The 26,565-nt window shown below is 49.9% G+C and overlaps 1 protein-coding gene across 2 annotated transcripts; it reads right to left on the reverse strand.

Moving 5' to 3' along the window:
* Positions 1-25,735, reverse strand: SDHC (succinate dehydrogenase complex subunit C). Of its 2 annotated transcripts, none has more exons than XM_079760432.1 (6): positions 25,698-25,735; positions 17,177-17,233; positions 14,880-14,981; positions 9,263-9,324; positions 4,494-4,657; positions 1-753 (listed from the first exon to the last, which is right to left on the reverse strand). In XM_079760432.1, exons 1-6 carry the CDS (start codon positions 25,715-25,717, stop codon positions 649-651), a joined length of 510 nt encoding a protein of 169 aa, XP_079616558.1. In that variant the 5' UTR covers positions 25,718-25,735; the 3' UTR covers positions 1-648. The 2 variants fall into 2 exon arrangements, with proteins under 2 accessions (XP_079616558.1, XP_079616559.1); XM_079760433.1 differs by lacking the exon at positions 25,698-25,735 and adding an exon at positions 25,408-25,686.
* Positions 25,736-26,565: the final 830 nt, after the last annotated feature.

The raw sequence follows: 26,565 nt of genomic DNA on the forward strand, positions 1-26,565 counted from the left end.
TCAAAGACAAAATTAGTATTTTAATTATTTTCAGAAAAAGATGTCACATGAATGTCGATTAGAAAACATGACAATTAGAGGCTTGTTTTTCTGGAATTGCAAGGAAAAGAAATAACCTTTAACAGGTTCAGCAATACTTTTTTGGATCTTCTCTTGTATCAAAAACTATATATCTTCTCCCCAAAGCACCCGCTTCAAAAGCCAACCCACCCTCTCCCCCCCTCTGGCCGGGACAGGCTAATCTCCCACACGTGGGTGCGAGGGCCTGGGTCTGACCAGTGAACAGAACTGTCCTTGAAGCCACAGCCCACAGGCAGTGGCGCCCACAGCCCACTCCCAGGCCGATGGTGCAGGCCACAGAGCTGGCTTTGTTGCACCGTCTCGGGAAGAGGCCAAGAGCTGACCCTCAGCACAAATCAAGGCCCATATGGAGAGAATAAGGGCTCCTAGGCCCCAAGCAGGCTGCAAGCGGAGGCAGGAAGAGGGAGCTGCTGCAGCCCCCCATCTTTAGAAACAAGGGGACCCTGGGACCTTTCTGCAGCTGAGCTCCAGGGGCAGCGCAAGCACACAGGTCTGAGCGGGGGAGCGGAGGAAATCTGGTAACTGATCATCTGAGGGAGAAGGGGGGGGGGGGCGGGACGGAGCTCTTCACATGGCTGCCAGACCCACCGAGGACAGCACGCTGAGGACCAGGACAGCCACCCCGGACTGGGTCAGCTGCGGGACCTTCAGGCCTTTTCCCAGGTCCCACATCTGTAGGAAACAGAAAAAGAAAAGCAAGAATCTCAGCAATCAGGACGCTGGGCAGGGCCACGGCGCCCTCCTCAGAGAGAGCACCTGGCGGCGGCCGCAGAGGGTTCCAGGGAAGGCCCTCCCTCGCCGCCCCGGCGCAGCGCCCAGGCAGCCCGCCGGCCATGGCACCGCCCAGAGGCAGGTTTCCAGCTAGAACAGGCAAGCTTCCCAAGCGCCTCCTTTCAGAAACTCTCCTCTGAATGCTAACAGGGTGGCGGGGGGAGTAGTTTTGTGGTCAAATCAACTTGGTCAACATTTAACTGCAAGACTTCCAAACAGTGTATGGATGTGCACTGAGTCTCCAAAACGGGGCTGCAACAGACACGATCTCCTAGATACAGTCCCCACGGCGTCCCTTTGACAGGGCTATCGGCCCCTGAGGCCGAACCAGCATCTAGAAAAGACTCTTTGGAGTCTAGAACACTATTTCTCAATTTTGTCTTGACTGTGACCCCCCACTAAGAAAAAATTATACACACACACACACACACACACACACACACACGTATGTATGTGTGTGTGTGTTTTAAATATTTGTACTGGTTTTTAGAGAGAAAGGGAGAGGGAGGGACAGAAACGTCAATGAGAGCATGACATCCACATTGACCACACCACCACCGAGGACCGAACCTGAACCCTGAGCAGTGCCCTGAGCCGGAATCAAACCGGCAGCCTTTTGGTGCCTGGGACAATGCTGGCCAGGGCAAGAAATATATTTTTAACTCGTACCCACTTGTGTTAAAGGAAAAACCACAGACTCCGAGAAACATCCCCTCAGCCAACCCGCCTGGAACTCGCTGGGCAGCACCAGGAAGGCCACCTGGCGCCCGGGCCCTCTCATCCCCACAGAAAAATGAGACAATCGGCAGGATAAAGCCCTTCTCCTCTCTCCCAAACCCAAAAATAACCCTTTCTTTTCTGTTGTCAACACCTCCCTTGCCCGACCATTCTTCCTATAAAAACCTTCCCCCTGACACAGCCCCTGAGCGTCCTCCCAGCCAGTGGAGGGGATGCTGCCTGCTCAGGACGCCTTCATAGAGCCAACCCGGTCTTCCAATGTACTCAGCTGACTGTCACTAACATCTGCACAGAAGAAGTTCATGGAATAAAAAAACAACACTTATAATCACCATGTGCTACATTCTATGTGTAATAATCCACTTAAATTTCTTTTTTTGTTGATAGCAACCCACTAATTGGTTTTCTACCCATTGGGTCAAAATCCACAATTTAAAACCACTGACTTAGCCTCTCTCGTGCCCCAGAGAATTAACACATTGTGCTCGGAGCTGCTGAACGATGGATTCCTTTCGGTGAAAGGAAGGTCTTCAGATTCCACACTGTGCCACATGACTGCCCCCCACACGCCCGCCCCCACTCTGAGTGTACTAGTAAACGTGACTAAATTAGCCGCACTTCAGAGAAAAGAGCCCAGAGGAAAACCAAAAGGACGCCCACCTCAGCCCCAAACAGCTCCTTCCCGACCAGAGGGAGCCCAGCAGCCACAGGAAGCCGTCTGCTCACCAGGCCCCGGCCTCTCAGCGGAGTCCTGCGGGGCGGGGAGGGAAGGTGCCTCTGGAGCACCAGCATCAGCTCGGGGACCAGAGTCCTGGCTGCGCAGAACAGAACGCCTGCCCCACACGGAGCCACTTGCTCAGAAAAAAGGAACAGCAGATGCAAAGGCGAGGGAAGCCACACTGCTCTGGCTCGGTGGCTCAGGTGGGCGGCGTCCTGCCACCAAGAAAGAGGTCGAGGGTTCAGTGTTTCTCTCTCACATCAATGTTTCTCTTTCCTTCCTTCTCTCTTCTCCCTCCTTCCCTCCCTCCCTCCCTCTAAAAAAAAAAAAATCAGAATCAGCCAGTATTAAAAAAAAAGCCACACCTTAGTTCTGAGATTCTTTGCCCCGCCCCCTCCGCCTGAGAGGAAAGCCCCAGATGCAAGGCCGGGCCGGCCGGATGCCCGAGGAGGACGCTGGCACTGCCCCTCAGAGCTCTGCCCTGGGAAGAGGCTCACAGAGGAAAGCCCTCCCTCAGGGAGGTGAAGCCTCTTCGATCACACTGAGCTGAGCGCTGTCCCAGAACAGCCGACAGACACACTGACCTTTACAGTCATGTGTCTCTCACTTTTCTGTTCTTTTAAACTGTCTATTGGACCAGACTGAAACATACAAAGTGCTTGTCTCTAGGCTCTGAAAGGTCAATGAAGGCAAAAGCACCCACGTGACAGATGGCTCAGGCTGGGAAGTAATGGGAAACCAGAGAGAACTGAACTGTATTTGTCTTCCTGGGAAAGGAAGCAGGACCAGGGGTGGGGAGACACAGAATTCGAAATCTCAAAGGTGCTGGAGGAGAGAGTGATCATCTTCTTTTTTTATTTTTTTAATATATTTTATTGATCTTTCACAGAGAGGAAGGGAGAGGGATAGAGAGTCAGAAACATCGATGAGAGAGAAACATCGACCAGCTGCCTCCTGCACATTCCCTACTGGGGATGTGCCCGCAACCAAGGTACATGCCCTTGACCAGAATCGAACCCGGGACCCTTGAGTCCGCAGGCCGACGCTCTATCCACTGAGCCAAACCGGTCAGGGCAGGAGTGATCTTCTTTATATAAAGAAGAGACACGAGTCTAAACTGACCCCAAGGTTCTCAGGCCATCAAAACATTCCTACACCCAATATCAAAATCTGGGACCCGCCCTAGCTGGTTGGGCTCAGTGGATAGAGCATCGGCCTGCGGACCAAAGGTTCCCAGGTTCGATTCCCATCAAGGGCACATACCTTGGTGGCAGGCTCCTCCCAGCCTGAGCCTCCCTCCCCCTCCCATGCAAGAAGCAACCAATAGATGTGCTTCTCTCACATCGATGTTGCTGTCTTTCCCTCTCTCTTCTACTCTCCCTAAAAATCAATGGAAAAATATCCGTGGGTGAGAATTCACACACAAAAACTAGAAAAAACAAACAAAACAGAAACCTGGCATCCTAGGCAGTTTCTGTTCAAAATAAACAAAGATCAAAAACAGGTAATGCAACTCAATGTCAAGATAGCAAAAGTCAGCCCTGGCCACTTTGGCTCAGTGGATAGAGTGTTGGCCTGTGGACTGAAGGTCCCAATTTGATTCTGGTCAAGGGCACGTACCTCCGTTGCAGGCCTGATCCCCGGTCGTGGTTGGGGTCAAGTGCGGGAGGCAACCAATTGGTGTCTCTCTCACATCAATGTATCTCTCCCTGTCTCTCCCCCTCCCTTCCACTCTCTCTAAGAATCAACAGAAAACATCCTCGGGTGAGGATGAACAACAACAACAAGATACAAAAGTCTGTGTATTTGGCACCAGCCACCCCTCACTCTGGGCCGACAGGAATGTCAGCCTGAGAGCAGCAGCCACGCTCCTCTGCTCACAATGGAGCCCCCGGGCCTGCCACAGGGCCTAGGCCAGGAGGTACCGCGTCCTCGCCGAGGAAACACGTCTTCCAGGCCCGATGGGTGGCCTGGCTTCAGGGGTCTTTTTAGTAACAACCCTCTTAACACTGCCAGGCCTCACAGTGCTCAGCTCTGTCCCAGCAGAGCTGCCCAGAAAACCCCTGAGCAAAGGCCCAGCACAAGGAACTCTCCGAGCAGCACTGAACCCAGACAACGAAGGAGACAGCCCTCTCCGCCTCTCCACCTCCTTCCCCCGGAAACGTCCGGATCTCAATGAACTTACCAAGTGTCGGATCCCGTTCCAGGTGTGATACATGAGAGGGAAGGCGAGAGCAAACTTGGCTGAATGGATCAGCACCGGCCCCAGACTCAGGGACTTCACCAGTTCCAGATGAGACTCAAAGTTCCCCGGGAGCAACAGGGCCGACAAGCCGAAAAGAGAGACCCCTGCGGAGAAAACCACAAAAGCCATCACCGCCGCCCTCCAGCCACCACCAGGTCCCACCCGGGCTGGCCGACAGCACCCCAACGTGCTGGACCGCCCGCGTCAGAGCTCGGTTCACTCACAGCTCCGTTCCTCTGAGCACCTGCTGTTGGGCACCGGGTCTTCTCTTCCTGAGCCCCCTTTCCCTGCTGTCTGTTCACCGCTAACTCACCCTGTCCCAGGCTCCCCCAGCTCTCACCTGCCATTCTCAAGGAATTTACCTAGTCTCACCCAGATTTCCACACCACCTTCACTGTGAAAAATCCTGAGTATATTAATCCCCACAGAACCTAAGCAATGGAAGGTTGTTACTAGCCATCACTTCTATCTTTTAAAGAATCGTTTGTAAAGTTCTTTTTCAATAAATTCTATTTTAAAGTCAAACTAGTGTCAGCCTTCTTTTCAAGTTCAACATGCTTTCTGGAGTTCTACATTGGCCACCAAGTCTCTACCGTCTGAACAAACACCTCCTGTCTCGGCCAGCTGCTCTGCTGCTGGAAGAAACGAGAGCAGGAACCTCTCCGACCCCCACGGCCACGGGGCCACGTCCCAGCGTGTGCACCAAGGCCACTCCGCGCTCTCCCACGGGCCCTGCTCTCAAGCAGCAGCCCAAGTCATCACTCCAGCGACTGGCGCTTCCAATCCCTAAGCCCGTGGCTAAGGTCACTTCTCTATGGAATGCCCTCCTCCACCTCCTCGTCATGAACTTTCAACTCACCCTTCCCTCAAGCTCGCCAACTCCTCATCTGGCCTCCCCTCTGAGGTCGCCTCTCTATCAAAGCTATCACAGTGCATTGTGAACATTTGTCTTACTCCTCATACTCCTCTACCCTTGAGGAGAGAGGCTATTAATATCATTCCCCAATTTCCAACGTGTAATGGGAGATGAATTAGAAGGTAGAAGGAATGAACAGTTCTTTCTGAAATGACACTGCGAGCAAACATCCATTTATTTACTCGTTTAGTAAATAAAGATTTCCTACGTGCTAGAGCGTATGAGTGTAAACAAGACAGACGCAGTCCCCACTCTCTACAGCCTAATAAAAGAGACAAGTTTATAAGAATTAAGCAAACAAAATAATTACAAAGTATATAACACAAACTATGAAAGAAACAACCAATGTGATAAGAACTATGAAGGACAGTGCTTGAAACTGAAAACTAACAATAGATCTAGCAACAGAAGCCACTTCAGACATGGCAGTGAGCAAAGGACATCGAGATGGCACTTTGTGAGGAAACTAACCACGCATGGCCCAGCAGCGGCTCTGTGCCGGGACCTGAGGGCCCGTGACGAGGGAGCAGAGCAAGGGGGCAGATTAGGCGGGGCATTTAGGCCGTGGTGGAGGCCTGAATTTCAATCTAAGAGAAAAGGCAAATAATCCTATCTAATAAAGAGGGAATATGCTAATTGACCATCACTCCATCACAAAGATGGCTGCACCCACAGCTGAGGCCAAGTTCCCATAAGGAGCCTTAACGAGCAATCACCAGGGACCTGAGGCTACGCCCTCCCCCACCCGGCAGGGCTTGACGGGGGACCTCAAGGTGCGCTTCCCGTCTGGTGCTGGGCTAGGGGACCTCAGGCTGCTCCCCCCACCCCAGCGCCAGGCCAGGGGACCTCAGGCCGCGCCCCCCACCAGGTGGGGCTTGACAGGGGACTTCAGGCCACGCCCCCCCACCCCGGCACCAGGCCAGGGGACTTCAGATCGCACCCCCTGCCTGGCAGGACTTGATGGGGGACCTCAGGCTACGCCCCCTGCTCCAGCACCGGGCCAGGGGACCTGAGGTTGCGCCCCCCTGCCTGGCTGGGCTTGACAGGGGACCTCAAGGTGCACCCCCAGTGCTGGGTCGGGGGAACTCAGGCCACACCCCACACCCCAGCACCAGGCTGGGGGACCTCAGACCGCACCTCCCGCCCAGCGGGGCTTGATGGGGGACCTCAGGCCATGCCCCCGCCCCAGCACTGGGCCAGGGGACCTGAGGCTGCACCCCGCTGCCTGGCTGGGCTTGACAGGGGACCTCAGGCCATACCCCCCACCCAGAGGATCTTGACAGGGGACCTCAAGGTGCACACCCAATGCTGGATCAGGGGAACTCAGGCCGCGCACCCCCTCAGCGGAGCTTGATGGGGGACCTGAGGTTGCACCCCCCTGCTGGTGGAGCTTGACAGAGGACCTAAAGGCATGCCCTCTGCCCTGGTCTGGGCTGGGGAACCTCAGGCCAAGCCCCCCGTCCTGGCGCCAGGTCAGGGGACCTGAGGCTACACCCCCTGCCCGGCAGGGCTTGACAAGGGTGGGACTGGCCGGGTCTGGATCTAGCCCAATGCGGGGGGGCTGTCGGGTCTGGGTTTCATGCGATTTTGAAGTTTATGTGGCTGGGCGGGGACTTGACTCTGGGTCCCGTGGTGAGCCCCCGACTCTGACAGGAGGAAGGTTTTCATATACATTTTACTAATTTTCTTTCATCTCTGACACTTCTATTATAGAGAAAGAGCAAAGAGCAATATTAAATTATTTCCTCTAATTAATCCCCTTTTAATGTGCACGAATTTCGTGCACTGGGTCACTAGTAGTATTAGAACAGGGAAAATAAAGTAGAAGATTCTAAGCCTGACATGACTCAAAAATATTTTTAAAAAATTTTTCTTGCTGTTGTGTGAAAAATAAATTGGAGGCGAGCCACAACGTGCAAAGATCATGTTGCTGGGACTGATTCATTTCAGGCCAACGGAGCCGAGTCTTGCTGCCATCTGGCCAGTGCACTCCGCCCTCCGAGAGGCTGTGGCTATTAAATTAATTGTGCTTCTCATCCCTGTTCCCGTAAGTCAACACCTAGAGTCTAGTTTCTTGAAGTCCCATCAATGCTGGGAGAGGCATTATTAATGTGCCATTTTGTAAGGAATAAACTGAGGTTCAGAGAGTAGACGAAGTGGCCTAAGTCATCCACCTGACGACCTCTGCTCCCTTCAGCACTGGAGGGAACATGGGGGCTGCTGCCTCCCGCCCTGGAGCCAGGGAGATCTGGGAAGAACAGGATACATGCTGACTACATGGTCATTCAAAGGGGTAAAGAAAAAAAAAAGTAATTACTAAGCACAGTTGTGAAAAAATATATTTAATTTCAGCAAAAGAATACTTGATCATCAGAGTCCATGATCAGACTGTCCCCATTCAGTGGTGACAGATACGCTTAGGCAACACAGGGAACCACAGCCAGAGAAATAAGCTGCTCTGCTCTCCCAGTGCTTATAGGGGGAAGTCTGCCCATCGACACCCTCACTAAGCAGAAAGCATCCACCTAAAAATGACAAGACTCAAGCAAGCAGAAATACAGTAACGATGAACTTACAGTTAAAATAGCCTAATCTTGAACGTATCCCGTTACTTCAGTGCAAGTAGGTTAACCACCAGAAACCATCCCCGGATTCCCAGGTGACACAGTCATCCTCAGGCCCGGACTCCATCCCTCCCCCGCCCAAGGATGACAGCACCCATCGGATCTCAGCCGGGGTGCCCATCCTCACTTCGCCACCAGCAAAACGAACCTGGCTGCGTGCAGCGGAGACGTGGCTTTGGATAAAGTCCGCCTCTGTCTCAGCTGCAGCTCCCTAAATGCAGGACTCCTACACTGAAGCCACCAGCCTTGCTGAAGACCATGACCACGTCAGTACAACAGTCCTCAGAAGCCTAGGAGCCCTGGCCGGTTTGGCTCAGTGGACAGAGCGTCGGCCTGCAGAGTGAAGGGTCCTGGGTTCAATTCTGGCCAAGAGCACATATCTCGGTTGCAGGCTCCTCCCTGTGCAGGAGGCAACCAATGTATGTGTTTCTCTCACATCAACATTTCTCTCTGTCTTTCCCTCTCTCTTCCACTCTCTAAAAATCAATGGAAAAACATCCTCGGTGAGGATTAAAAATAAATAAATAAATATAAAAGAAGCCTAGCCTATTATGAAAAACAAAAATATCTCCATGTCTCCAGCAGAGAATGTTTAAAACACAGCTGATCCTCTTAGAAACTATCTCCCTCCTGTGGGAAGATGCATCCAATCGCAGAACCTGTAACAAACCTCACCTCCGGAAAAGGATGGATGAGACCAGTGTACAATCACCGGGGCTCTATTTACATCACATGAACAGGCAGGCACTGTGGTCTGTGATTGAGACAGGGAGACTGGAGAGTGAGTCAGGCATTGGGCCTGATCAATTCTGGGTGACAAGGAATGGGGCTAAAACGGAGTCTAAGAATAAGGCTGATGACTGACCTCAGATTGAGTTGGGTCAGCGTGCAGTCAGCCAGCCCATCTCTATTACATTTCTATCTCTGCACTGTGATTTTAGTAAATATACCAGCAGGATGTGCTAGGGATGATTTTAAAATCCCTAAGCAAAGAACCTGAGCATAACGGATACTCTTAATTAATTGTTAAAAGTAATGAATGAAAAATAAGCTTAAAACAGATTCATCTTTTTCTCTAAATCAAGTTGCTGAGTTGCAAGGAAGGCAGTGCCCGGAGCCAAAGAAACAGCAAAGTGTGTGTGTGTGTGCACAAAAACAGACAGACGTACCTGCACTCAAGGCAACACCAGTGCCGCGGTGGCCAATGGACATCGCCATGGGAAGAGACCAACTGCAAAGAAACATAAAAGCCACTGAAAACAGGAAAAGATGAGCCCCAGCTTGGCCAGGGTGGCTCAGTGGTTGAGTGTTGACCCATGAACCAGGAGGTCACGGTTCAATTTCCAGTCAGGACACATCCCCCAGCTGTAGGTTCATAGGCTCGATCTCTAGTAGGGGTTGTGCAGGAGACAGCCGATCAATGATTCTCTCTCATCACTGATGTTTCTCTCTCTCTCTCTTCCTCTCACTCCCTTTCTCTGGAACCAATAAAAAAACATACTAAAAAAAAAAGAAAAGAAAAGATGAGCCCTAGCCGGTTTTCTCAGTGGTTAGAGCATCAGCCCATGGACTGAAGGGTAGTGGGTTCGATGCTGGTGAAGGGTATGTACCTTGGTTGCAGGCTCGATCCCAGCCCCAATTGGGGTGCATGTTGCAGGCAACCATTAATATGTCTCACATCAATGTTTCTCTGTCTCTATCCCTCCCTTCTACTATTTATAAACAAGCCAACAGGATCTCCTTTGGAGAGGACTAACAAACAAAAAAAGGAAAAGATGACGCACACTAGAGTCCTCTCTGGCAAAGAGAATAGAAACCACTGTGGAAACAAGCAGTATTTAAACAGAAACAATCAGCTTTCACATTCCTGTGTGTCCACGTTCTCGTTTTTAATTAGAGCACTGATCTATTTAGGCAGCAGCCTTCCCTTTGACCAGACTGTACCGCTGACGGAGCCGAAAAGAGGGATGAATGGTAACGCAAGCACCTCCTTTCACAAAGAGAAGCACCACGCTCAGAGAACCAGTACATCCGCACAGTTAGGAGACAGTCACTGGAACACAGCCCCTGGTCCTTCCGTTTCTCCATCATAAAACTCAAGTAGAAGAAAACCTAAGTGAGATTTATTCATCCACTGTTTCATATAAGATACAACCATCCTTGAGCTCCTTTGTTTTTTAAATTTTATTTTCAATTACAGTTGGCATACAATGTTATATTATGTTTTTATTAATGTTTAGTGACAGAGGGAGAGGGAGAGGGAGAAAGAAACGTAAATGGGCTGCCTCCTGCACGCCCCCCACTGGGGATCGAGCCCGCAACCTGGGCATGTGCCCTGCCCGGGAATCGAACCGGTGACCTCTTGGTACATGGGAAGATACCCAACTGAGCCACACCTGCTGGGCTAAAATCTTTTTCTAACATCCTTTTGAAGAACTCATTTTCTCTTGATAACTTAATCCCTATATACACTCTTGCTTTGATGAACTGACTCAATATACTGAACTACAGAGTGCTTCAGAAAGTGCTAACTCAACCACTCACTTCAATGCCTCCTCCAAAACACTCCAGAACTTAGAAATAGGAATCATGATTCCAGACATCTTGGGCGTCTTTCCCAGACATGTCACCTTAGAGACAGCCCCGTTCACTGCTCTCTCTCTTTTTCCCCCACAAGCGTGTCTAGAATTTCCAAACAGGACGAACAAACAAGACTCACCTCACCAGCCCACTACCATTTGTTATATGACCCATGAAGAAAGGCTTTAAATATAGATTCAGAATACTTTGAAGAGCTCTTTATCATTATAATCCTCCCCCAAATCTTTTATGTCTAAAAAAAAGTTTCACCATAAAGTAGTAAGGATTGAGATCACTTATCAGTCTCCTTCTGTTTTAGTATTGGACATCTGTCCAATTTCTGCAATCAGAATTATTTCTGGAATCCGCCTCAGGAAAAATCTGAAGGGCTGTGGTATGTGTGGAGGTGGCTGAAGAATGGCCAGGCTCCCTGGCAAGAACACAGGAAAGAGGGCAGCAGAGCTCAGGATGCTGCGCTGGGTTCGCCAGAAGGAGCAGATCTTCGGGAAGACACTGGCGTTACAGCTATCAGTGCTACTTCTGAGGACAACGGGTAACAGACACACATGTGCGTGTACACTGTGTGTGCACACGTGCCCTAGCTCTATCTACTGACAGGGTCTAGAATCAAGGACAGCTGGGAGCAATGAGCACATGTAGCACCAGGTCATGATGTCACAGGACCCCCCTGAAGGACGCCCACTGGCCAAGCATGGAGCAATCTGAACATCAAAACAGATGAGCGTAACAGTGTAACCCTTTGGGCAAAAGAATAAGACATCTACCTACCTCTGCCTCTACTCTCTGCCCTGGTTCCTGAAACAGAGCGCCTAACCCTACAATCTCCCGGGAGCAGGGGCGCCAGGAGCATCTCTGTTTAACATTTGGTCTCTGACCCTGGCTCCGGACCCGCAGTTCCTAAATCCATTGGGATGTCCTGGGTGGGAAGAGCGTCCTTTGTTCTAAAGAAGTGACTCTGGCTGTGGGCTGGTCACCAGAAAGACCAAACCACGATTAGAAGGTTGGAACTTTCAGCCCTGCCCCACCTTCTTCCAGGAAAGGGGAGGGGCTTGAGTTTGCATTACTAATTGATCAGGCCCATATGACGAAGCCTCCATAAAAAACCCAAAAGTACGGGGCTTGGAGGGTTTTTGTTTTTGTTTTTGCTGTTGTTAATCCTCACCCGAGGATACATTCCCACTGACTTTGAGAGAGAATGTGAGGGAGGGAGAGAGAGAAAGAACATTGATGTGAGAGACACATCCATTGGCTGCCTCCCGCAAGTGCCTGACCTGGGGCTGGGATTGAGCCTGCAACTGAGATACATGCCTTTGACTGAAATCGAACCTGGGACCCTTAGGTCTGCAGGCCGCTCTACCCACTGAGCAAAACCGGCCAGGGCTGGAGAGTTTTTAGGTTTAAATACATCTTCAGGTCAGGAACCTATATACACACAGGAACCTGTATCATTTGTAATAAATACCCTTTATAATAAACGAGTTAATGTAAGTGGACGTTTCCAAGTTCTGGGAGCCCACATCACTGAACCAAGGCAGGGATCGTGGGAAGCCGACTGATACCTGGCCAGTAGAATACAGGTCTCAACCTATATGAAGTGGGGCAGTCATGTGGGACTGAGCCCCTAACCTGTGGGGCCTTCGCTACCTTCAGACAGTTAGTGTCAGAATGTCAGGTACGTAGTGTTCAGATCACAGAAGGTCCAATTGGTGCCCAGAGTTGGAAAACTGGTTGGTGTGGGGAAAAACCCTACACATGGTGACACTGAGAAGAAACTGTGGTGTTTTCTTTTAGTTGGTTTCACAAAAGTGGAGGAGATACGAATGCGTTTTTCCTTTTAGAAACCCTTGAGTCTGTACCAATGAAGAAAGAAAGCCTCACCCTAGTAATAAATAAGTCAAGAAGGTGTGATGGAATTAGAAAAACCACTGCTTGACAGCCATCATAGTAATAACGATTCAGGTGGGTAAAAGTCTGATGAGAAATAGAGTAATTATAGGCGCAGGGTATCTCCCCACAAAATCAGTATTAATAACACAAACCTAGCAGACACATCTTAGTCCATGATGCAAGTTTGCGCCAGCAGTAATGGACCGAACCTTCAGGTGCCTCCCCAGACACTAAGAGCACAGCATCTCTCAGAGGCAGTCCTGCCTGTAATGTGTCAATCACAAGAGTGCATCAGACAAACCTAAAATAAGCGACACTCTAAAAATGCCAAGGTCATAAAAGATAAGGAAAAACTAAAAACTGTTCCATCCTGAGGAAGGTTAAAAAGACCACTGAGTGATATACAGCCGTGGGGTCTTAGACCTATATGAAGGACATTACTGGGGCAACCAGCAAAATATGTGTTGGACCTGATGATCAGATGCTGACTGGATCAATGTTAACTTTCTTTTTAAAAAAAATGATTTTATTGATTTTTAGAGAGAGAGGAAGGAGAGGGATAGAGACAGAAACATGGATGATGAGAGAGAATCATTGATCGGCTGCCTCCTGCATGTCCCCTTCTAGGGTTGGAGCCAGAAACCAGGCATATGTCCTGACTGGGAATCGAACAGTGTTCTCTTGGTTTTTGGGTTGACCCTCAGCCACTGAGCCACGCCAGCCGGGCGTTACCTCTCTGACGGTGATGACTGCACAAGGAAGAGTCCTTGATTTCAGGAAGCACAGACGCAGTATTAAGGTCCGGTGGTAGGCAGAACAACCTCCCTCGTACTGTAAGACTGCAGATGAAATGAAGGCTGCTAACAAGCTCACCTTACAGTAAGGAGGCCACCCTGGATGATCTGGATGGGCCCAATGTAATTGCAAGGGTGGCAGAAGAGGACAGTCAGGGAAGAAATATGAGATGGAAGCAGGGTCAAAGTGATGATGGGAGACACATTTGACCCATCACTGCTGGTTATGAAGATGGAGGAAGGGGCCACAAGCCAAGGAATTCGGAGCAGCTTCTAGAAGCTGGAAAAGACCAGGAAGTGATTCTGCCCTGGAACCTCTAAAAGGGACCGGCCCTGCCCACACCTTGACTTTAGCCCAGGGAGACGCTGTAAGACTCTGACCTCAGAACCGCTGGATAGTAAATGTTTGTTGTGAGCCACAATTGTGCTAACTTGTTACAGATGTAATAGAAAACTGCATCATCATCTCTGCATTTGTTCTTTTTTTTTTTTAAGTAGCACATTTTTAATGTTGTTTTTTAAAAATATATTTTTATTAATTTCAGAGAGGAAGGGAGGAGAGATAGAAACATCAATGATGAGAGAGAGTCATTGATCAGCTGCCTCCTGCACATCCCCTACTAGGGATCAAGCCTGCAACCAGGCATGTGCCCTGACCGGGATTGAACCAGCAACCTCTTGGTGCATGGGACAATACTCAACCACTGAGCCACACCAACCAGGGCTGCCCTTGTTTTAAAGTCCTCAGACATATGAATACCTTGTGAGTCCCAGTAAGTTACACTGGAACTCTGTGTACTATTTCTGCAACATTTAGGCAAATTTGAAATTGCTTCAAAATAGTTTGTGGTTTTTTTGATGGACAGCATTTTTACTTACCAGGATTTCCCAAATGGTAGGTCTGTAGAATAGATTACCCTTATAAGCCCAAAAGATAGAATTTAGCCCTCTCTCTATATAAAAGGCTAATATGCAAAGTGTCCCTTCAAGAGTTAACCAGGAGTTTAATGATCGCTTGCTATGACATGTGCTGACCAAAAGGGGGCGGCGTGGAACCAAGGAAGGCCCTGGCCAGCAGCCGGAAGGCCCCGATTGGCCCCTATCGCTGGCCAGGCCTAGGGACCCTACCCATGCACGAATTTTATGCACCAGGCCTCTAGTCTTTTTATTTATTTTTATTTTTTTTTTAATATATTTTATTGATTTTTTACAGAGAGGAAGAGAGAGGGATAGAGAGTTAGAAACATCGATGAGATAGAAACATCGATCAGCTGCCTCTTGCACACCCCCTACTGGGGATGTGCCTGCAACCAAGGTACATGCCCTTGACCGGAATCGAACCCGGGACCCTTGAGTCCGCAGGCCGACGCTCTATCCACTGAGCCAAACCGGTTTCGGCCTCTAGTCTTTTTATAAAAGGCCTGATGAAATAACCAGGGAGGCCATGGGCCAGTCCAGCACTTTCGCCCACACCTGCTAGGTTCCCTGGTCCCAGAGCCCTTACCTGTAGATAGTGATATGAGGAGAAAGAGGGCGGTTTGAACCAACATTCTTATTCCAGAATCTCTCCATCTCTTCCTTGGCTGAGGTTCCCAAAGGAACAGCACTAAAATGAAACCAGAAGGTTTTAAAATGATTAAAAGTAAAGTTGGTTTAAAATTTTTTATATAACAGAAAGTTAAAAATAATAAAAGGTAAGCTGGGCTGCATGACACACTGTATAAGGAAAACATGTTCAACCACTCACCTTATCTTTACGCCAAGTTTGACTCAGTTATTAATACCCTCAGCCACCCAATGAGGTCACATCAGAGGGTAATCTTCTTCGCATCCCCCACGCCCAGGTGCACCAACAGAAGCTCCGCTGCTTTGTGGTTGGGCATCAGGGCAAACACAATACTTCAAAACCAGTTACAGAAACGGGCTGCCCTTTTCCCAGGCCACACGTGCGGCCTCACACGTTCTCACCTGCTCAGCTGCTCAAGACTCCCTGTCAGGTTCACAAAAATCAGGAGCTGCATTCAGCTCAGCGCCTCTGAAGGGTTTCTGGGTTTCCCTGTTCCTGGGCTGGGTGAAACCCACTGTTAAACAGCTGTGTCAACAGCGTAACTGATTATGTGCCGACACTTAGCACGACTCCATCCCCCTCAGAGAAATCTCTTCCCAGAGATCAGGTACTAATTACAAAAGAAAAAACCAGTACCTGCAGGCTGGACAAAGCCTAGTAGACATTTCCTTAGTCAAATGATCACAGTTGAAATCACTGATAATGAGACAAATGGCCTCATGTGCCCCTCCTCCAATTCACTGAGGCTGCACCATCACTCACATACCCTTCCTGCCAGGAATGGCTAACCTGACTACTCATCAGGGCAGTCAGACACGTCAACCTCGCAGACACTCCTCAAAGCAACTGGCCCTTATCCTTCAAATTGTCGATGTCATAAAAGACAACGGAGGCTAAGAAACAGTTCCAGATTCAAAGACACTAAAGAAACATGACAACTAAATACAATGTGTGAGATCCTCGATGGGAACAGGCGAACTAAATTTCTATAAAAGTGCATTATTTGGGACAAACAGAAAATCTGAAAATGAAGGGTATAGCGAAAAAAGTACATCAATGTTAAATTTCCTGAACTGACAGTTGTACTTGTATAATTATACCGTGTTCTGTAAGATCATGTTCTTGTTCTTATGAGTAGTTACAAGTAAAGCGTCACGATTCCTGCAACTCAATAGCAAAGAACTCAGAGAAAATGATAGCAAAAATTAAATACACAATGAACTACATTAAATTACCAGTATCAGACCAGGTTAGACCTACGAAAATACCAATTTCATATGACACAACCTAAAATATACGGTATACAGACCTTCACTGTATTAGTCTTCCAGCTTTTCTGAATGTACATTTCCAAAATTAAGTTTTAAAAAAATAACAGAGGCAACTGTTGAAGTCAATAGACTAGAAATGAATATAGCAGAGAAAAATATAAAGATTAATTCCTGCCCAAAATTAAAGTTTACAAGAAAAAAAGAGCATTAAAGAAAGAAAGACTAATCAGAAAGGAAAGTAATTAGTTATCAAGGAAGGATCAAAAAGTGGATTAAATCAATGGAGTTAAATATAACAGAAAAGCTGAAAGTGAGGAACATTTTTAAAAGAACAAAGAAATACTCTTTAAAAAATTTTTGATTTACAGAGAGGAAGGGAGGGAAAGAGAGAAACACTGATCGGTTGCCTCCTGCACGCGCCCCAACCTGGGACTGAACCCACAATCTGGGCATGTGCCCTGACTGGAAATCAGACTCACCACCTTTTGGTGCACAGGATAATACTCTAACCAACAGAGCCACATCAGCCAGAGTCCATAGAAATATTTCTATCTTTCCTTCCACTACAAGATGAGAAAAATAGTAACCACAATCACTGTATTTTCAGCCAACTACGTACAACGTCTTGCTTTTATACATATCCCCAAAATCTAAGCTAACAATCTATTGCTTTTCTCTGAGGGAGAAAAATTAATAACAATATCCACAGCCCTGGCTGGTTTGGCTCAGTGGATGGAGCGTCGGTCTGTGGACTGAAGGGTCCCAGGTTCAATTCCGGTCAAGGGCACATGCCCGGGTTGTGGGCCCGACCCCAATGGGGGACGTGCAGGAGGCAGCCGATCAATGGTTCTTTCTCATCATTGATGTTTCTGTCTCTCTTTCCCTCTCCCTTCTTCTCTGAAATCAATAAAAATGTATGTTTTTAAAATAATAATAATAATATCCACAAATTTAGAAACTTACTTTCTGATACAGAGCCGAGGACTGAGGGGGCCACGGAGGCAGTAACGGCCAACAGGTCTGCAAGACAAGAGAGCCAGAGTCAGTGCCACTCAGAGGGCCCTCGGAGAGCCTTCTCTGCCGCCGCACTGGACAGACTTAGGGGGTGAGGGGAAATTAAACATAAGATGGAAGCAATGATAGTATCAGTGTCCTGGAGATTATGTTCACAAATCTTACTTACAAATACAAAATAAAGTTTTGGCTAAATACAACACAAGGTAGAAAAAGATCAGAGTTGGTAGTGTTTAACAGAAATAAAGAAAGTGACTTTTTAAGTTAGGTCTTAAAGGAGGTGATGTTTAAGACATGAGTTTTTTTAAAAATTAAAAAAAAAAAAAAAGACCAGGGTAAGCCACTGACAACTCCGAGCACACAGCTGAGCCACGCGTGACCCCACTGCAAGAGGAGGGCTAAGAGGTGGAGAACAGGGTCTGTGCAGGGAGGGTTCTAAACGCTAAGTTCTCCTTTTAGAAAGCACACCAGTCCCTGACAACCTGGGTGAACTCCAAGTCAAAAGTCTCATATAACTGCAAAAAAGAGGGGAGCACAGACTTCTTTACTACCTACAGGAGCAGGTACTTGAAGAGGACACACAAGTTTTCTACTAAAAAAGTTACTACTGCTGAAACCGGTTTGGCTCAGTGGATAGAGCGTCGGTCTGTGGACTGAAAGGTCCCAGGTTCGATTCCGGTCAAGGGCATGTACATTGGTTGCGGGCAGGTCCCCAGTGGGGGATGTGCAGGAGGCAGCTGGTCAATGTTTCTCTCTCATCGATGTTTCTAGCTTTCTATCCCTCTCCCTTCCTCTCTGTAAAATATCAATAAAATATATTAAATAAATAAGTAAATAAATAAATAAAAATAAAATAAAAAAGTTACTACTTTTCAAGTCTGAGACTAAAATGTGCCTAGACAGTCTACCTGAAGAGGAACTGCACTGACCCAGGGTTTACACAGTATGATGACGTGATGACTACACCATTCACTCACATTATATCAAATCTTCCCAAAAGCGCCCTGACCGGTGTGGCTCAGTGGATAGAGCATCGGCCTGCGACTCAAGGGTCCCAAGTTCGATTCCAGTCAAGGGCATGTACCTTGGTTGCGGGCACATACCCAGTGGGGAGTGTGCAGGAGGCAGCTGATCGATGTTTCTAACTCTCTATCCCTCTCTCTTCCTCTCTGTAAAAAATCAATAAAATATATATTAAAAAAAAAAAATCTTCCCAAAAGCACTTAAGAAAGTTATCAGACGCCCTGGATGGTTTGGGTCAGTGGATAGAGCGTCGGCCTGCAGACTGAAGGGTCCCGAGTTCGATTCCGGTCGGGGGCACGTGCCTGGTTGAAGGCTCAATCCCCAATGGGGGGTGTGCAAGAGGCAACCAATCAATGATTCTCTCTCATCATTGATGTTTCTCTCTTCCTCTCTGAAATCAATAAAAATATATTAAAAAGAAAGTTATCAGAGTGAAGTTCTGGGACTAAAATTTAAATACACTGACTCTGCACAAGTTCACTGTCTCCACTATGTCAAGGGACATAGATTTATCAAGACCCTGTGGTCTAAACAAGCTCACGATCATCCACTGAGAGGAGATGCATCAACATTTCCAGAACCTCATTCTTACACTAGGAAACGAAAAGGACCCATCATGTGAAGGACAAATAATCCAACCAACACTTCCTTCAGCTCTCCCCTCTTTCCAGCTTTGGAGGCAAGAGGTGAATACGGACATTGTGTCTCCAAGGCTCCCAGAAAGAAAGAAGTGGGAGCAAATCTCTTTCAATTGAAGTAATTGTGACTCTGAAGTTGCAGGGCTCACATTCCTCACACCAGGCGAGTCCAGTCCCTCGGCTCCCCAGCAAGCGCTTGCAGATGTGGGCTGGAATCTACAGCCGCTCCGGTCTAGTGCTATTGTTTCCCAGACAAATACCAAAGCAAACTTTCCACAAGGCTCCAAGAGAAACCAGCTGCACAAACTCCGTAACTTTATTTGCTATGTGACGAAATATTTATCTATCCTGCCTTTCATGTGAAACCAGGAATTATGAAAAGACCTTTTCCCACCCAGGAACAGCACTTTACATGTGATAGCTAGAAAGTAATAGTATTCCTTTTTTATTTATAATTAACAAGCCTAGGACTTATCATCTCTATTTAGTGTTGTCTCCTTCTAAATGCATTACCCATGCCTCCCCCCAAATGTAATCATTGCTCAAATCATTTTTGCAACTTCTCTGGGTTGGGCAACAACAGTAATGTAGAAAGAACACTGGACAAAGTAAAAAGCCAGATGGAATTCTAAAGTTGTGTAACATTAGCGTGGCACTGAGCTTCAGCGTCTTCATTTATAAAATGCTATTGATATTATTTGTCTTACTGGTGCTGAGAGGGTTATATGAGAAAATATATGGGAAAGCATTCTCTAAACTGTAATGTACCACATATATGGAAGATATTAATATTTCATTGGTCTCCCCAAGGTCTTTAGAATTTGCATCACATTCTATTTAAAACCCTCAGAGGTGATAAAAATATTTGTCTTCTGAAAATGAATTTGAATTTTTGGAAGAAAAAAATCCCACAAATTATTCAAAGCCAAGTCCAAATGATCAAATTGAATAAAGCTATTTTTTGGCCCAAAATAAGATGTGACTATAATATAATGAGTTTCTCTTATATGATCTCTACACTTAATCTGATGTTATGCCAAACAGTTTCATAAATGTCTGGGACAGCAGCAACACTAAATAGATGTATAGCCTTGAAAAGCAATCACTGACGTACAGAAGTTCTGATTTATGGTGATGAGCCCACAACTAACTCCCAAGCTACAATGCAAGTCACCCTTGATTTCTCCTTTCCTCTCACCTCCTTATATGCGAGGCATCCCCAAGCCAACCAACACCATCCAGAAACGTCAGTCCACTGTGTCAGTCCGCACGCTTCCTTTCTCACTAGGAGCACCGTCACAGAAGCTCCCGCACCATCTCCCCGGCACCGTCTCGTCCCTATCGTTCAGTATTACCAGAGCTGACGCACTAAAAAACAAAGCTCATTTCCACTGCTCTTCTGCCTAAAAGTCTTTAACCATTTCTACTGCTTAGTTTAAGGTTCCTACTGTGGCCAAACAAGGCCCTTCTCAGCACTGCCCAATCCAATCTCTGGACCTATTTTTCAACGAATCCCCTTTAGCCCTACACTTTCTCCACATTGGATGCTACGTCACACCCGCATGGCGCAACCCCTCTTACGACCACATGCCTTTGCTCATGCAATTCTCTGACTGGAACCTCCCTCATCACCTGATAAACTCATCCTTCAAAACCCAATAATCCCTAGGTGGCAACTTCACCATTTCTTTCTTTTTATAAAATATTAGAGGCCTGGTGCACAAAAATTCGTGCACTTGGGGGGGTTCCCCCAGCCTGGTCTGTGCCCTCTTATAGTGTGGTAGTGCGGGAGCCCCATGATTAATCGCCCCAAAGAGGTACGCCCCGCCCACCCATCCAGGGCTCCTCAATGGATTGCCCCAAAGAGGTAGGCGGAGTTGGGGGTCCCGTCTCCGTGCCGCACAGAGCCACAGGACCCGCCTCCGCGCCGCGCATGCGCGTCAAGCCCCCGCCCACCCGTGCGTGCCTCATTACACACGCAGCCCTGCCCACCCACGCGCGCTATGGCACACGCAGCCTCCTGGTGATGGCTCATTATGGCATGAGGGCGTCACAGTGTGAGGGCATCATGCCCACAGGCTTTTATTATACAGGACTAGAGGCCCGGTGCACAGATTCATGCAGGGGGAGGTAGGTCCCTCAGGCTGGCCTGCGCCCTCTCGCAATCCGGGACCCCTTGGGGGATGGAGCAGTGAGCCAAGCAGCAGGCAGCCAGGAAGTTGCCCAAGCTGGGCTTGCTGTGCCTGCCACCACCTCTTAGGAGCACTGCCAAGGAGTCAGGAGGCTCCTGCTGCTGCAGCTGCACTCACCAGCCGTGAGCCCGGCTTCTGGCTGAGCGGCGCCCCGGGAGCACACTGACCACCAGGGGGCAGCTCCTGCATTGAGCATCTTCTCCCTGGTGGTCAGTGCGTGTCATAGCGACTGGTTGACTGGTCGTAACAATCACTTAGGCTTTTATATATATACTAGTGGCCTGGTGCACGAAATTCATGCACATTAAAAGGGGGACCCAGAATCAAGTCCCTGCCCACCCACATGTGCCTCAAAATCGCATGAGACCCAGACCTGCCCCCCGCCCCCATTGGGCTAGATCCAGATCCGGCCAGTCCCACTCTTGTCAAGCCCCGCCAGGCAGGGGACATAGCCCCAGGTCCCCTGGCCCGGCACCAGAATGGGGGCGTGGCCTGAGGTCCCCCAGATGGGGCGGGGGGCGTGCCTGTGGTCCCCCATCAAGCCCCGCCAGGTGAGGGACACAGCCTGAGGTCTCCTGTCAAGCCCTGCTGGGCGGGGGGCACGGCCTGAGTTCCCCCGACCCAGCACTGGGGGTGCACCTTGAGGTCCCTCGTCAAGCCCCACTGGGTGGGGAGCACAGCCTGAGGTCCCCTGTCAAGCACTGCCAGGCAGGGGGGCACAGCCTCAGGTCCTCTGTCCTGGTGCTGAGGCAGGGGGTGCAGCCTGAGGTCCCCCAGCCTGGTGCCGGGGTGGGGGGGGCGCAGCCTGAAGTCCTCTGTCAAGCCCCACCTGGTGGGGGGGGTGGCCTGAGGTCCCCCGACCTGGCACTGGGGTGCAGGGAGCAGCCTGAGGTCCCCTAGCCCAGCACCAGGATGGAAAGCGCACCTTGAGGTCCCCCATCAAGCCCCGCCGGGTGGGGTGTGTGGCCTTAGGTCCCCTGGTCTAGCGCTAGGGTGGGGGGCACGGCCTGAGGTCCCCGGGCCTGGTGCCAAGGCAGGAGGTGTGGCCTGAGGTCCCCCAGCCTGACCCCAGGGTGAGGGGCGCGGCCTGAGGTCCCCTGTCAAGCCCTGCTGGGTGGGGGTGTGGCCTGAGGTCCCCTGTCAAGCCCTGCCGGGCGGGGGAGGGCATAGCCTCAGGTCCCTGCTGATTGCTCGTTAAGGCTCCTTAAGGGAACTGTGGGCGCAGCCATCTTTGTGATGGAGTGATGGTCAATTAGCATATTCCCTCTTTATTAGATAGGCTAGATGTTTTTATTGATTTTCTTTTTTTAGAGAAAGAAAAGTGATAGAAACATCGATGAGAGAGAAACATCATTTGGATGCCTCCTATACACCCCCCACTGGGAACTGAGCCCACAATCTGGGCATGTGCCCTGACTGGGAATCAATCTGATGACCTCTTGGTTCATGGGTCAACACTCAACCACTGAGCCACACCAGCCGAGAGACTTCACCATTTCTTTAGCCTTACCTGCTATACTTGTCAAGATCCCACACCAATTGTTCATATCTCTACATCAATATCCTTCATAATAGAGGTAATATGTAAATTGATCATCATGCCCTTACACAAGATGGCCACAAGATGGCCGGCAGGGGAGGGCAGTTGTGGGCAACCAGGCCGGCAGGGGAGGGCAGTTAGGGGCAATCGGGCCGGCAGGGGAGCAGATTGAAGAGGGTGCAAGCTGGGCTGAGGGACACTGCCCTACCAGTGCACAAATTTCATGCACCAGGCCTCTAATCTATTAGGATGCTTAATAATTAACCTATTTTTTATCTCCTCTCTAGACTTTGAGCTCTTCAAGGTTAGGACTGGAATACTTTGCATCTATACCTCAAAATGTCTGACACATAGAAGAGGCTCAAGAAAATTGTCTGTGAATGAGCATGCTTATTTTAAAAAGAATGTCACCAATAAAGTTAAAACTTGATTTTGGAGATGTTTCACATGTAGAATCTAATATGATGAGCAATGCCCAGAAGGTTAGTGATTCTTGGTGACTCTGGGCTTACGTGGCATGAACATGGTCACATAGAAGCCCAGCTGTTCTCTATCTCTCTGCCTTGGCTTCAGCAAGTCATTCCTTAACTGAGTGCCAATGGAGTTTGGGTTACTCTGCTGGCTATTGGTCACTGGCTAATCCATGAACTGCTTAGGAAGTATCTATATATATAAAAGCCTAATATGCAAAGTGGCCCCTCAGGAGTTCGACTGACCGGGAGTTCGACCGCTCGCTGTGACATGCGCTGACTACCAGGGAGCAATGCAAAATAAAGGAAGGCCCTGGCTGGCAGCTGCTAGGAACCCTACCCATGCACGAATTTTGTGCAGTGGGCCTCTAGTCTTTACACATAAAAGCCTAATATGCTAAGTGTCCAGCGGTTCGACTGTTCGCTATGATGCACACTGACCACCAGGGGCAGACGCTCCCACCGGTAAGTTAGCTTGCTGCTGGGGTCCGGCCAATCAGGGCTTGGTGAGGGGCTGGACATGCCCTAGAGCCCTCCAGCGGTCCCTCCCCCACCAGGCTGAGGGACCCCACTGGTGCACAAATCCCTGCACCAGGCCTCTAGTACAAAATATAGACTATTCAAAAGCCATGACATACAGTACTCTTGTTGACTAATAATATTTAAGCAAGTATTAAAAATGTTTAACCAATATTCCTCTTCAGTGGGCCCAAGTTATTACTATTTTCTTTTTCTTTTTTACTATATATTTTTATTGATTTTGGAGAGGAAGGGAGAGGGAGAAAGAGAAATATCAATGATGATAGAGAATCATTGACTGGCTGCCTCCTGCACGCCCCCTACTGGGGATCGAGCCCACAATCCGGGCATGTGCCCTTGACCAGAATCGAACCTGTGACCTTTCAGCCCACAGACTGACGCTCTATCCACTGGGCCAAACCAGCTAGGGTGAGTTATTACTATTTTCATTCACAAATAAGGAATCCATAATCACGGAACCAATGACCTTGAGTTGTTCCAAATAAAGCAGTGACACTAGAACTAGAAAACAGTCCGAATTTCTTAGAAGGTATTTTCCTTTGTGGTTAAATCAGCACATTATAAACAGTTCCAAATCCCTCTAGTGCAGTGAGTTAGAACTAGAAATTCATCAGGAATTTTATTTTATTAAAAAAAACAAAAAACCTTCTATAAAATCCCTGTGAGACATGAACAGAGAAGTGCCCCTCCTATGAAAGCCTCGGGTTGCCACGAATGAGAAAGCCTACTTCTCGGCACGGAATCATGGTGGTGACAGTGCTACAGAACTGAAGATGGTGATGGCTAAACACAGCTCATGAGGATAATGATCCCAGCTTCTAAACCCGAACTTGAAGCTCCTAAAATGAACTGTTTAGAAAGAGTCATTTCAAGCTAAATGTTAATTCCACCACTACCAAAATAATGATACATCAAAGAATCCAAAAGCATTCAATTATGGAGGCACTTCTGTGAAGGGGCAAGGCACGCCTTAGGGAAAACGGACTCATCGATATATACATGAGCCAAGCAACCAGAACACCCAAGGACCTGTCACTGTGACGCACACTGCCAAGGCCAACCACCCATGGGGCCCCAATCGCCCCCCCAACCTTCTGCACCCCTCAACCTCCGCAGCCCCTCGTCCCCCCACCCCCAAATGCCCTATCGGGCGCTGGCGGGACCCCACCCCTGCACCAAGCCTCTAGTTTGGAAATAAGAGGCAGGGAGAAAAATAAAGGACTAAGAGGACTCATTCCTGATCTTAGCTCCAAAAGGAATCATTTTGTCAACAGAGAGAAACTAAATAAAGTCTATTTTTATACTGGGTGACTTAAGCGGAAAGTGAGGAGACATGTGGGTAAGTCAGGAATTAAATCTCAACGGCATTAAAGCTAACTTTCCATAACAAAGAGTTTCCAAAAACAGGGCTGGCACAAAACCACGCCGGGATTTGTACGGAGCGCAGAGCCGCTGGACACCAGGCCAGGCAGGCTCAGGGCGGCGAGGCCTGGCCGCAGCCGTTCAGAGGGAAGAAAGCCTGTTTCTTTGGACAGGCCCTGACATGGCGGAGAAAAGCTGGCACCTGCGCCTCCCCGCAACGTGACTACAGCTGAGCTCCGGTTCACCGCCAGCCCGGAGAGCCCAGGCCTCCTGCAGTCGCGACCCAGGCCCGTCCCAGGGGCTCGCGGACCGGAGCCCGGGCAGGTCGCTTCACGGCGCCCCGCAGGCTGCCTCTCTCTGAAAGGCAAGGCCCCGCGCGCCCCGCGTCAAACTGCCGGCTTTCCCGCGACCCCACCCTCGCTTTCCTGCGTGGCCCGAGGTCCGCCTGCATTCATCTCTCGGCCCGGCTCCCGGGCGGCGGAGAAGGACCGGGACGAATTCAGAGGTGGGAGCAGCGGACGGGAAAGACGGCGGCGATGACCCCAAGCCCGCGAGAGGCAGGAGCGGCGGGCCGCGGGGTCCCGGCGTGGGCCCCGCGCAGGGCCCCCGCTGCCCGGGCACGGTGACAGCCGTCACCGCGAAGCCAGCGGCCAGGCGGGTCTCCGGAGGAACGCCGGCACCGATCCCGCCCCACACGAAAGTCACCTCAACAAGAGCGCAGCCATCTTGGTTTCCGGCCTGGACGGAAGTGACGCGCGGCCCGGCCCTCGGCGCGGGGCGGGGCCTGCGGGCGGGGCGGGGCCTGCGGGGCGGGGCCTGCTGGGCGGGGCGGGGGCTGCGGCACGTGACCGCGCGGGGCTGAGGTGCGAGCCCGGCCGCCCGCGCTGTGCGCCGCCGCGCCTCCCGCCCTGAGTCCTGCCGGAGCCCCCGCCTCCGCACAAACCCTGGGCTCACGCTGCGGCGGACGTTTTCGTGGTTGCGGGAACCGCTGCAGAGGCCGGGCCCAGACGCCCCCAGGACCTGTGGGTCCACCCCGTCCCCGTGGGTCAGAAACGCCCGGTAGCCACTGTGATGTTCCCTCCGGGTCTAACGCGCAGCCCCCCGCACAGAAAGGCACAGGTCGAGACCCAGTTGGGAGTGAAGTGGGTCTGGGGGGGAACTCGCAAACCCCCGTCCGCAGGACCCGAGCTCTAACGCCCCGCAATCCGCCGGAGCTGGACGCCCACTGACCAAGGACAGCGCTCCCTTGTCCCTTGGTTCAGGTTCGGGGGTGACCCTCAGCCCGAAGACCAGGGTGGGCTGGGGAGAAGTCGCTTGGATTTGATGTATAGGAACAGTTTTGAGGAACCAAGCACAGCAGTCACTCCAGAGACAGAACTTCGGGGAGAAAGTGAGCAAGTGAGAAAGGAATGGGGAGGGGAACGTTTCTTGAGTCTTTGGGGGGTAGGGGGAGAAGGGGTGAAGGGAGGGCCTGGACAAGTCCTGTGCCACAATGAAACACGTTAGTGCATTGATACTCAGACCTCACTTACGTTTAACACCGCGGCACCTTTCCCTCCAGGATTTACTAGTA

Source organism: Cnephaeus nilssonii (genome assembly GCF_951640355.1).
Source record: "Cnephaeus nilssonii genome assembly, chromosome: 21".
Lineage (NCBI taxonomy): Eukaryota > Metazoa > Chordata > Mammalia > Chiroptera > Vespertilionidae > Cnephaeus > Cnephaeus nilssonii.

Bases quoted from the DNA above. Each gene is read 5' to 3' on its own strand.
- SDHC (XM_079760432.1), bottom strand. From the start codon at position 25,717: ATGGCTGCGCTCTTGTTGAG. The intron at 17,234-25,697 runs GTGACTTTCGTG...CTTGTCTTGCAG, and splicing joins ATGGCTGCGCTCTTGTTGAG to ACCTGTTGGCCGTTACTGCC. The intron at 754-4,493 runs GTAAGTTCATTG...TGTTTCCTACAG, and splicing joins GGAACGGGATCCGACACTTG to ATGTGGGACCTGGGAAAAGG.